Source organism: Callithrix jacchus, chromosome 4 (genome assembly GCF_049354715.1).
Source record: "Callithrix jacchus isolate 240 chromosome 4, calJac240_pri, whole genome shotgun sequence".
NCBI lineage: Eukaryota > Metazoa > Chordata > Mammalia > Primates > Cebidae > Callithrix > Callithrix jacchus.
This window is the reverse complement of record NC_133505.1, coordinates 159,583,244-159,594,823: the sequence shown is the minus strand read 5'-3', so window position 1 is coordinate 159,594,823 and position 11,580 is coordinate 159,583,244. Positions and strand designations below refer to the sequence as shown.

The 11,580-nt window shown below is 33.7% G+C and overlaps 1 protein-coding gene across 4 annotated transcripts; it reads right to left on the bottom strand.

Annotated features, from left to right (window-relative positions):
• Positions 1-438: 438 nt before the first annotated feature.
• Positions 439-8,921, bottom strand: VIP (vasoactive intestinal peptide). Of its 4 annotated transcripts, none has more exons than XM_002747118.6 (7): positions 8,758-8,921; positions 7,426-7,542; positions 5,416-5,538; positions 4,893-4,997; positions 4,016-4,147; positions 3,109-3,199; positions 439-1,289 (listed from the first exon to the last, which is right to left on the bottom strand). In XM_002747118.6, the coding sequence occupies exons 2-6, from the start codon at positions 7,530-7,532 to the stop codon at positions 3,154-3,156; spliced, it is 513 nt and encodes a 170-aa protein (XP_002747164.1). In that variant the 5' UTR covers positions 7,533-7,542; positions 8,758-8,921; the 3' UTR covers positions 439-1,289; positions 3,109-3,153. The 4 variants fall into 4 exon arrangements, with proteins under 4 accessions (XP_002747164.1, XP_035152882.1, XP_035152883.1 ...); XM_035296991.3 differs by having other exon boundaries at positions 3,109-3,196; XM_035296992.3 differs by having other exon boundaries at positions 4,016-4,144.
• Between the last annotated feature and the right edge of the window lie 2,659 nt (positions 8,922-11,580).

Here is an 11,580-nt window from a genome sequence, read left to right as displayed (position 1 = left end):
AAATGACTGCCTCCTTAAGACTATGTTCTAGTCAAGGGGATGTTAGGATTATCAGTTCAAAGAGAACCTGCATGTACTATTTGCTCCCTTTTATTTTTCCTGTGCCTCCTCCTACAACCTGTTGCCTGGAATACATATGTCATGGCTGGAATGCTAGCTGTAATTTTGGATCTTGAAGAAAAGTGCCATACCTTAGAGATAAGGGATGAGCTCAACCGAGTGTACATTACTGAGGGCTTTGCTGAGCAGGACCATCATAATAACTCTTGACATCTTACTTCTTATTTAAGACAGAAATTTCTCTTTTACTTAACCCACCATTATTTTAGAACTCGCACACAATCAAATACTACAAAAGCCATCTAGGACCTAGTAGAACTTCAGAGCTAAAATGAGTTACTGCTGATCATAGAAAAGAATCAGGCAAAAAAATATCTGCAATGATAATCCAAGGTCTTTATTTTCTGTATTTGATTTCTTGAAATTATTTTGGAAAAATAATTGTGTCTCCAAATGTACTTTCACCGAAGGAAGCTCATATGACCAAAGCAATATTCTGAGTAATTATGGCAAAAATATTTATTATCGAACAACTGAGTGCTTCATTCACTTTACATTTTACACATACTTAACACAAGCAGAAAGGGAAGGTTCGATGCCAGAAGCAGGGGTCGCTTTCCTTAACTGAAAGACTATCAGGACTATCAGGAGAGAGCCTTTGGTGATTAGCAGTCCAAATGTGAGATTTTAAAATACCATTAAAAACAAAATAGCCTATAAAATATGGAAACACATAACATTTTCTGAAAATCTTTTTGGAAGAATGTCTCTTTATCTTCATTGTTATTATTTTAGACATTTTGAGGTTTAGCACAGCATTCCGTCTGCTTAACATTCAAATTTAGACACACTGATTATCTGTTCTACTCTCCTGAATAGTTAAGTACACTCTATAAATAAACATAACAATTTTGCTCTATTACTACTCTTCCAAAAGAGTCTCATATAATTGGAATTAACCTAGAATTTACTTATCACTAAATATATTTGTGTTAGAAAGGATATAGAGCATATGAAATTGCAGGCTTTTTATGTGTTAAAGACAAAATTTAGAACTCTCAAATAATATTTACAATGTAAACATCACAGTTATTACATTAGCTAGAATACATCACAACATTCACAACACAATATATTTTATTTGGTTTGGATATTGAAGTTGTTTTCTTGAATTACTTATGTAGAACTCAAAATGTAATTACTCTGTGTGTCGTTTTCCTTCAAGAATTCTGTAAAAGAAAGAATTGTTGCTTTAAGCATAAAAATGTATTTTATTTCTAGCATCTTAGTTTCATTGACTGATTTACTTATCTGATAAACACTTATTTCTCTTTGTCCCTTTTTAACAACCTGGGGCAGGAGACCACGTCCTGGGACATATCAAGAGAGCAGCTTCTAGAGGACTGATTATCAGACAGGAACGGGAATGTGAACAGACGTCTAACTAACCATTAATAATGATTCACTTGTAATTTTCACAAGTGGATGGTTCACATGATTTCCTCTTCAAAGAATTTGTTCAAAGCCACCCATTCAAAAAACGAAGAAGGGAGGATGGAATCTCATAAATGATCTTACCACTTACAAAACACAGTATGATTAATCAATTCTCCTTTGTATTTTAGTGCCTACTATGTTTCTTAATTTGGTGAAGAAGGCTTCTTATAAACACTCTTTCAAAAAAGTTAGATGTAATTAACTTTCTTCTTTGAGCAAAGGGACTTGTTTCTCTGAAATTTCTATAAAAGATAAAGAGTTGATGTGGGCCACACTTCTGCTCTGCATTTCTCTTAGAGATCTAAGAATAATTAGTGGGAAAAAGCAGTCAATTAGGCAGGCATCTTCCTAGACACCCTGTCCACACTTGATGACTCTTGAAAGCCTTAGATAACACCATCAGGAAAGACCATGAGGTAAGACCATGAATTGACTTTACTTCAAGTATGGGTGAGTTTAATCTCCTTAACCTAGTTAGGGATTGGAATCTGGCTCACCTTCAGGTTTTATTAACAAAGTTTTGTTTACAACCACTCCTATTTGTTTTACATCAATCTGTGGCTGCATTTGTGCTACAAAGGCAGAGTTAAGTCATTATGGCAGAAACTAGACGGCCCACAAAGCAAACATATTTGACTCCATAGTCCTTTAAAATCTGCTAACCTTTGACATGGTGACAGCATAAAACGTCTTTAAGCACTTGCCACATATTACAGATTTTTATGAGCTAATGTAAATATTAATGTAACATAACTCAGAAAAGAATGTCACGAACCCACATTTATATAAAATCAATTTTGATAGCAAACTTATTACTTAACAAAGGAAAAAAATCTATCCATGTTTCTTCTGCTCAAAAAAATGTTTACAGAAAACGCAATAATAGAGTCATATAGGTAAAACAAACTTATAGGTAAAACAAGCTAAATTTTACTTTTGCTGTATGAAGTTTGCTATGTTTCAAGGAACATAGCCTTGATATTTTCATAATAATGAGACATGCCAGCTGGCTGGGGTCATGCCCCACTGCGCTGCTGACCTTCCTGCATTTGAGACACCTCCCACAATAAAGAGCTCTTCCTCTTCAAAAAAAAAAATTACAATTACACCAAATTACAATTTGGTGGTATTTCCCTGTACTTAATTCGGTGAGGTGCTGGCAGTCAACAGTGGGACTAAACCTTCAATTAATAAAAGCATCATGAGTTGATTCTTAAAAGGAGAGCCCATTTTTCTTATGAGTGTGAAAGCCTCCTCTGTCTTTTTATCTTGATACAAAAATAGAAATAACCCTGAATAAGCCGGGAACACTATTCAGATCTCAAAACATTTGCTTATTTTGAGTGCTATCTTTCATAAGATCAAATAATGGCACAAATCATTTTAAGCCGTTTACTTGTTGGGGTCCACAGCTGTAGAAGTGTCTTTCTTGGATGAGGTTTCACGATAAGGAACTCTTTAATCCTAAGATGTTTCTTACTAAGTGACTTAGCTACTTACATAATCAGGGACTGACATGAGAATACAGAAGGAATGCACCAATATACCCACCACTGCGTAGTTGTCATCAGCTTTGCTCCAACGGGCTTTTTAAAATCATTTTTCTAACTCTTCTGGAAAGTCAGGAGATTCTCCTTCACTGCTGCAGACCAGAAAAAAAAAATGTGCATGTTAAGGCTCTCAGATGAGAAAGGTTATGAAACTGTTATGACATAATGACTGTGCTGTTCTCTGTGCTCTGAAAGTGTATTGGGCTAAATTATCTTTGAGGTTTGTTGGTTACCTATGACTTATTCCTCAATCTTACAGTCTCTAAAATTATTCTTACAAAATTATTATCTAGGGGGCAAAGAGGGTCATCTTGTCGGTTCGTATCAAAACAGGATTATCCTTAACACTCATCATTTAAGCAAAAACAAGTTGAATAAAAAGAGAGAACACTACTTTGTTTATGTATTGTGTCTAACAGTTACACACCATAGAGAGATACAGATTTTACACAATCTAAATATACGAAATACCTAATGGTTTAATTTAATTAAATAAGAGTATTGAACATGCACGTGAAGTGAGTTCCGCGTTACTAAATTGCAATCAACTATGCTTTACATGTTTTTAAAATCATCACTGTTGATGAAACTTGCTCCTAGATTCAGACTACATGTTTCTATAGTTATTATTTTAATGCTGGAAGCATAGTAAAGTCGACTGGGGCTCTCTTAAAAGAAATGACTGTCTAGGGCGACACCACTGAAGACACTGATTTCCTGGCAATTAGTTTTGGGGGAGGCCCAGATATCAGTATTTTTTAAATTCTGCAGAGTAGTCTAATGTCAGCCACGGTTGAGAACCACCATTTCACATAGTATAGACAGTGAGACAGAGAGGTCTTCACTTGCAGCTTATTTTTGAAAGTCAGTCGTAATTTCTCATTTTAGCAAGTTATCTTTTTCTTTACCTCCTCTTTCCATTCAGAATTGAGTTCAGGTATTTCTTTACAGCCATTTGTTTTCTAAGGCGGGTATAGTTGTCTGTGAAGACTGCGTCTGAGTGACGTTTGACTGGTACAGGGTCTTCTGAGATGTTACTGCTAAGGAACGTGAGGAAAAGAAAATCAAAGAGTTTTCACAATAAATGGTAAATACACTCATGTTCCAAGTTTCTTGGAGCCACATAAAAAGGAATTCCAACACCCAACTAATTTTCTATCATAAAAAGACTAAAAGAAAAATACAGCTAAACCTAAGGATGAAGGAGAAGCAAGGAACACCTGCCGTATTTTGGTACAAACTGAGACAGTTTCATGACACATTCTGAACAACTGAGCAGATAATTCATCCAAAAATGAAATTTGGGAATAGCTGAAGTTGTGCTCTGCCATTTGGAGAAAATTTATTTTAAAACGTCATTACCTCTTCAGAAGCTATGCTACCCTAAGTAGCGTCATCTACATATTTGACTGTTGGCCATTTGGAATTCTCCACTGAGTTTGAACAGGAAGTAAAAAGAAAATACAATAGTTGACCTTAAAACTTACTTCAGTCTATACTATCTCTTCTTGATTGTTTTATTGAGTCTTGTTCAATTTGATTGCAGATTAGTAAATGATTACTACTTGAGAAAATTGCATGTCTGCAGTCAATGAGTATGGTATTACTAAAAAGTCTTAATCCATGGGCTTGACAGATATATTTGAAGAATACAAGTTAACTAAATTAAACATTATCAATGAGTTTTCAGTTTTGAACAAGGTAAACAACTTGTCAAGAGTAAAAATACGATATTCAGATTGAATATTAATAACACATTTTATGAAAATAATACATTCTCTTTACCTAACACGCTTTCCCATAAGAGACTCAAGATACTTTTTGGCAGAAAGTTGGCCCAAGAGTTTACTAAAGTCACTGGTGAAAACTCCATCAGCATGCCTGGCATTTCTAAAACAAAGAAGAAAAAATAGCTATTATTTTGTAAATGGTTTTCTAGAACATTGTGGCTCTATCAGATACCTTTTCTTTATATAGAGATGAAATTCTTTGCAACTCTTCCATCATTGAAATTCTAAATGCTGTAGTTTTATCAGAATTGGTACAATCTGTGATGCTGAAATTATGTACAACAGAATGGAAGTGATTGATGTGTTCATCCTGGCTTGTTACAACCTTTCTGTATGAAAATCATGTACAGCTGTAAGAGCTGCAATAAATCAGAATGAATGAAGCCATGACACATGGAAACCGCTAGTGTTTTGCTATAGGAATAGCTTCATGGTAAGATAAAACTAGCACATTTGTAATTCTAAAATATATTTTCTAAAATAAAACTCACTGGATAGTTTTATAAAAACGAACTCACCTGGATACGTCATAATAAGGTGTGTCGTTTTCAGCTAATGCATTTTGCAAGATGTCAATGTCTTCTTTTAATGAAACTTGATCAGGTTCATCTGCTCCCTCAAAAGATATTCTGTCACCCAACCTGATAGGGATAGTTACATGATAAGTATAATATGGTCCTTTCTCAGAAGACAGTGCTTACAGTTCTGCAACAATTTAAAATAAGATTCTGAAACTCTTGGGATGTGCTACCCATTTACAATATGAGAATAGCATAATGTGACTTAATGGCTTAGTAAATGAGAGCATAAATAGGAAATTCTGATTATCCTATAAAGTAGATGTCATATAACTTTTATGAACTAAATATATAAAATGTAAGAGCAACTTAATTCAGTCTTACCAGAGCATTAAGCAAACTATACTTATTTGGTGTACTTTACTATGCCAAGAATATCTTCACTTTGCAAAGTCAAATTTCATATGTAGAAAGATTTTATGTAAAATAGAAACTTGGAAAAAACTAATACTGAATGAGAACTGATAACAGTTTATATATTTGGTGATGTTTAGTATCACCTGTCCCAAATATCTCTGAAGACATGACTGTTAACTGCTTCTCTCTCTCTCTAGACCCCCAAGCTTTGCTTCAGATTTACCTTGGCATGATATATTTCTCTGTATTGATGAAGTTGAAACAATGTCTCCATGAATAGCTCATCTATGAAGATGAACTTGAATTCAATAAAATGTGTGGAGCCTTCTGGTTTCGAATCTTATATATTAACACGACTTTAATGAGGGATACTATGCATTGTTATACTGAAAGACTAAAAAGTCATATGCATATATGAAATATGACTATATTTATGGATGCATCCATGTTTTAATCACAACAACTATTATAATTTTGTGTGCACAGATTTTCACTGTTAGGGCAAAGCTCCAAAGAGTGTGTCAGTTCCTTGACACTTGTGTATCTTTCAGTGATTTGGCAGATGGTAGTCACTAGCAAGTAGTCCTTTGTGGGCCTGAAGCTTAGCAATCAACACAAATTTCAGCATTCTTGTGATTGTTCATCTATTGTGATAGAACTATTCAGATAGAACCATTTTATTTAGTTATCAAAGCAACATAGGAGCCTGATTGAAACAGATTTCCCAGAGAACATTAATAGCTAAAGATTATTCTTTCTATTGAGCATAAGTCTGCCTTAAGCAAAAAATCGGGAATGAGCAAATAAACAACAACAAAAATCCAACTACTATTTTTGCCTTTAGATGTAGCAGTGCCCATAAACTGAAAGGAAAATTCAAGCTAATGTAGTTTTCATTTACTGTTTACTCATTCAGCATAAAAAGTAATAAAGTTTTAAATATGAGTCATGCTATACTTTATAGATTTGATATATACTATAACATATAGAAGAATAAAACTAAAGATGTAGAAGAATAAAACTAAAGATGCTTCAAACAAAGTATATAAAAAATTTACCCATTGGGGAAGTGTATCTCGATAGATCAATTACCCCACATTTAATATTGGCAAATCAGCTCTACCTAGATAGATTTCTGTGCAACATGATTTTATACATGATTCACTAATCAAGTACAAGTCTTATGACTATTTACCGATTAATCTTGAAAATGAACTAAATTGTGATTGGCAATTAAACAGCTCTTTTTTCTGCCAGAAATTAAACTGACTTGAGATAACAATGGACAAAAGCTTATTACTTATCTAAAACTGGTTTTGAATGAAAAGAAAGTCAAAGCCTTTTTTCACCATGTTTGGGAATGTGATCCACCCAGCCCATAAAACTAATCACTGACGGTGTTTCTCATGCCCTAAAGGTGAATTTCAGGAATCAGAATGACCTGACATTGACAAAAAACACTTGCTCAACACATCAACAAAAATTTAAATAAATAGCATATAATTTATACTGTTTAGTTGTCTGACATAATATATAGGAAATTCCCATTTAGATGAAGGAGTGTTCAACTGTCTGAAGGGAAAGGGAACTTACCTCAGAGCAGAAGGTGCCCTGTAAAGAGGCCATGCTGACGTCTGTGAGAAGAGCACACTCAGAAGGGTCAGGAGCACCAGGAGCTGGGCCTTATTTCTGGTGTCCATTTCTGTGCCTCTAAAGAAAAAGAATGACTTCAGCTCTTCCAACCAAAGATGTTACCAGCAAGGTAATTCTGAGTGTCTAGCAGCAATTTTCAATGGCTCTTGCAGAGTTTGTAAAGAGTAATTTTCATCTTGTAGAAAGAGTTAAATTGCAAGATGATACTTTTGAAAATCAATATTTCTCTCAGTGACAGGTGCTTGAATAAAAATTAGAATCCTTTTCACCTGCTGTCTGGGCACATGGTTGGCCCCAGTATCTAATGAATGCCATACTTCTGTAGTGCTGGAAATAAGCCTGGAGATAATCTTTTCATAACAGGGATATAACATCCAAGCTCAGTGTATTTTTTGACTAAGAAAACAGCTTCAAGACATTTATTTTCCTCTGCTCTAAGATTTCAGTATCTGATTGATATAAGACTGGGGTATCATCCATTTAATAATTCTTCTGCTCTTGTGTGTACAAATGTACAAATATAATGTGTATATATACATATAATTTTTTAAAAGATTTTGTATGTATATTTCTTTTTCCCTTTCAATTACAGATACTAATATAAACTTATTTTCTTACTCCTGAATTTGAACATCTTCACTCAATTAGTAGTGAATATTAATACTCAAAATATTACTGAATCATATGCTGTCATTGAAATAAATTTTTCCATAAAAGGAAAATATATGTTAAAAGCAAAGCTTATGTTTCTTGCATTTAATCAACTTACACATTTCATTTCTAATTTCTAGAATAAAAACTTAGGAATTTAAGCTCTGTTTCTCTTGCTGCCCATAAAAATGACAGAATTTAGATAAAGAAAAAAATTAATGCATCTTAGGTTCATTTAACCAACATGTGAAAGGGGGGAAAAACAGCACTTTAAAAATAAGTTGAAAATTTCAAAAGCAAATGTGCCCACTGGACTTTTCAGTCAAAATCTCCATACAAGTAAACTTTACTTGAATGTATTATTTTTAAAAATCCGTATTCAGTAATGGAGCAAGCAGGGTAAAGCATCTTACAAACAAAAGAAGTCAGACAATCTATCTATACGAGAGAAATTGAAGTATTTCTATCTTTACCAGGTGACTTGAGAAACTTGTCTTTTTGCTGTTGCAAAAGAAGAGCACTATCAGATTCTTTTCAATAGAGAGAAAAATTCAATATTTTGTGAGAAAAGATCCAGAGGCAGGAGGGAAAAAGAAGAGGAAAGGCAAAGTTTTCACTTACCTCACCCAGTCTTGTTCCCCCCGGAGCTGCGAGTTCTGGTTGGTCTTGGAGCTGTCTTAGGTGCTGAAGTCCTGGGAGAAAGAGGAAGGCTCCACTGTTCCTCTGCCCTTAGCAATGGCTAAGGGTTGGCTGTTATTGCCTGCTGGTGCTTCTCACTCTATCCTGCCCAGCATTTCAAGCCCATCATTTTATAGGGTTTATACTTAGGAATGAGCAATCACAAAGCCCTCGGAAAGACGTCACAGTGTGATGGCCATGGGATGAATAAGGCTTGAAGTTCTTACTTGATTGTCATTACATCTAATTTATGTAAGTTTGTAATGAGTAACTTCAAGATGTAAGATAAGAGGAAATTTACTTTTCTTTAAACAAAAAAAGTAGCAAGCTCAATGTGAAATGTTTCAACTTTTAATTAATTGTAGTGAAATAAGAAAATGATTGTAGTGTTATAGCCAGGGCCACTGGGATTCTTTCAGAAAAATGAAGACTCCATGTGCAGAAACAAATGCAGAAAGCAACAAACACTTATGTGCATTATGCTTATAAATGTACAATTATACTTTATTATGAGGTAGCAATTCTCTTAATCCTTTTTAATTTTTATGCTATTCATATAGATCCAGATTTAATCTTTCTTGAAATCTATCCTAATTTTAGAAGTCCTAGAGATAATTTTTCACCTTTCTAGAATTACATTTCCTTTTTGTTGAAACTAATCCCAGGATAAATATTTCAGAAAGTCTTTAACATAGTAAGATATGTGCACTGTTGTAGAAAGCAGTAGAAGTAGTGCTATTTCATATTTGTAAAAAATGGCATAATTCCCAATGCTTTTTTACATACACTGTGTCAAATGATCCAAAAAAAATAAATTGTCAGACCATATACCTTAAGAAATCTAATTTCTTTTTAAAGGTTTTCCTCATCATTTTTTTATAAGTCTTTGGATAATGTAGAATTAGTTTTTTACCCTCACCCCCAACACACACACATACTCACACCACTTTTGATTATTTCTGATTCAATCACTTGACAGGTGGGTTCAAAGAATTAGTTGAAAAGCATTTATAGGGTACTTTGATAAATACTTCACTTCTATTTGTGGATTTTTAACTAAAGGTAGCCTAGCACACATTCAATCAAAGTTAAAGGTGAAAATGAAGCCACATGAAAAATGTTCTACACAACAGAGTGAAATGCTTTTTTTTCCTTTTATTTTAAAGAATTTCTGGCATGTGTATTATTTTTATATTTTGTTTGTAAGTTCCATAAGGAAGAACAGCTTTACAGTCCTCTTTCTTCTACTTGAAGATGTTAGCATCTATTTGCTTCATTCAAAGTCAGACTGATCCAGTAAAAGAATATCCTGCTATGCTTAATCGTATTTTCTAATCCAGTTACCAGAAAAATTAAATGAATTACATTTCAAAATGTCTGGAAATTCGTTTCCCAGTTGACAGCTCTGACTTAAGCCAGAGTTCCTGTGGCTTAATTCCAGGAAATCTTTTTTCACCTGATTATTACAAACTAGAGGTTGAAGTGGTTCTCATATGGTATTTTTTATCCTTATCTCTTCATCACCCAATTCTTAGTGAACCAATTTTATTTAAGAGCAGCAACAGCAAAGCAATTTAATTGAGGGTCACAGACAAATCACTGCTGAATGATAAGAAGAAAAATTTTAAACAAAACAGATGTAAAGCTGATTATTATTTGGCCTAAGCAAGCCCTTGGCATTCACAAAGAGTAACTACAGTACCTTTCCCAATAGAAAAGACAATTGCGTCTATTATAATAATAATAAACTAAAATAAAAAGAAATAATTCAATTTTATTACCTCTGAATAAAAGTAACTCAATCAAAGAACTGCATTTTCTCTTATGGATTTAAACTAAAAGTAACACAATTTCAACATGGGATCATAGCACCATCTGCAGGTTTGAAGTCTTAATTCAGAGATTTTGTAAAATTGTGTTTCTTTTCTTTTCTTTCAAGGAAATGAATTGTAAACCAGAGGCCCTTTAACTGGCTTAATGTATGAATGCTTCCAGAAAAAATAAACAGAAGAAAAAGTACTGCAATTGAATTTATACTGAATTCCCTGTTGCCATAAAACTTAGTAAATAAATACAAAAATGCAAATGTGAAATCACTGCTTAAATCTGCCTTTTCTATACTTTGACGTATTCTTCTATAATTTGCCTACATTTCTGGAAAAGTTTATCTTTGCCTTAGGTCTTCTCAGTAAGGTGATGTTTGTAATAAGGGGAACTATCATTCATTTATTTGTGGAAAAGTCTTCAAGATCCTCCTTTTACAAACAAGTAAACTTATCTCCAGAAAGTTTAAGTGATTTTTTTCCACTCAGGTGGTTAATAATAAATATGAAATATTTAATCAGACAGAAGATAGACTGTCTGATTTTGAGTCAGCATTCTTTCCATTTAGAATTAGTTATATTCTGTAATTGTTGCTATCACCATTTTGATGCTAGCAGTTCAGATATGGAAATTGAGAACTTATAAAAACATTGACATCTCCTCTCCCCTTTTTTTTCACCAACAGAACCAAGAGCAGGGGAAGGAAATAAAACAGGCATTCTAAACTCAAACATACTGGATGCAAAAAAATTAGAGGCAAGGGATTTTCAAGCTCAGGATATTAGCAGAAATCAAAATTTGCCTTTGTTTTTCTTTAGTGCAAAATACTAATAGTGTGTCCACATTCTCATTATGGACTAAATGCCTAAGCTTGTGCTCTTCTACCTCTTCGTGTGGTGGTTTTGCCTGATTCACTCTATGTCACCTCCAGTCCTGAGAGCT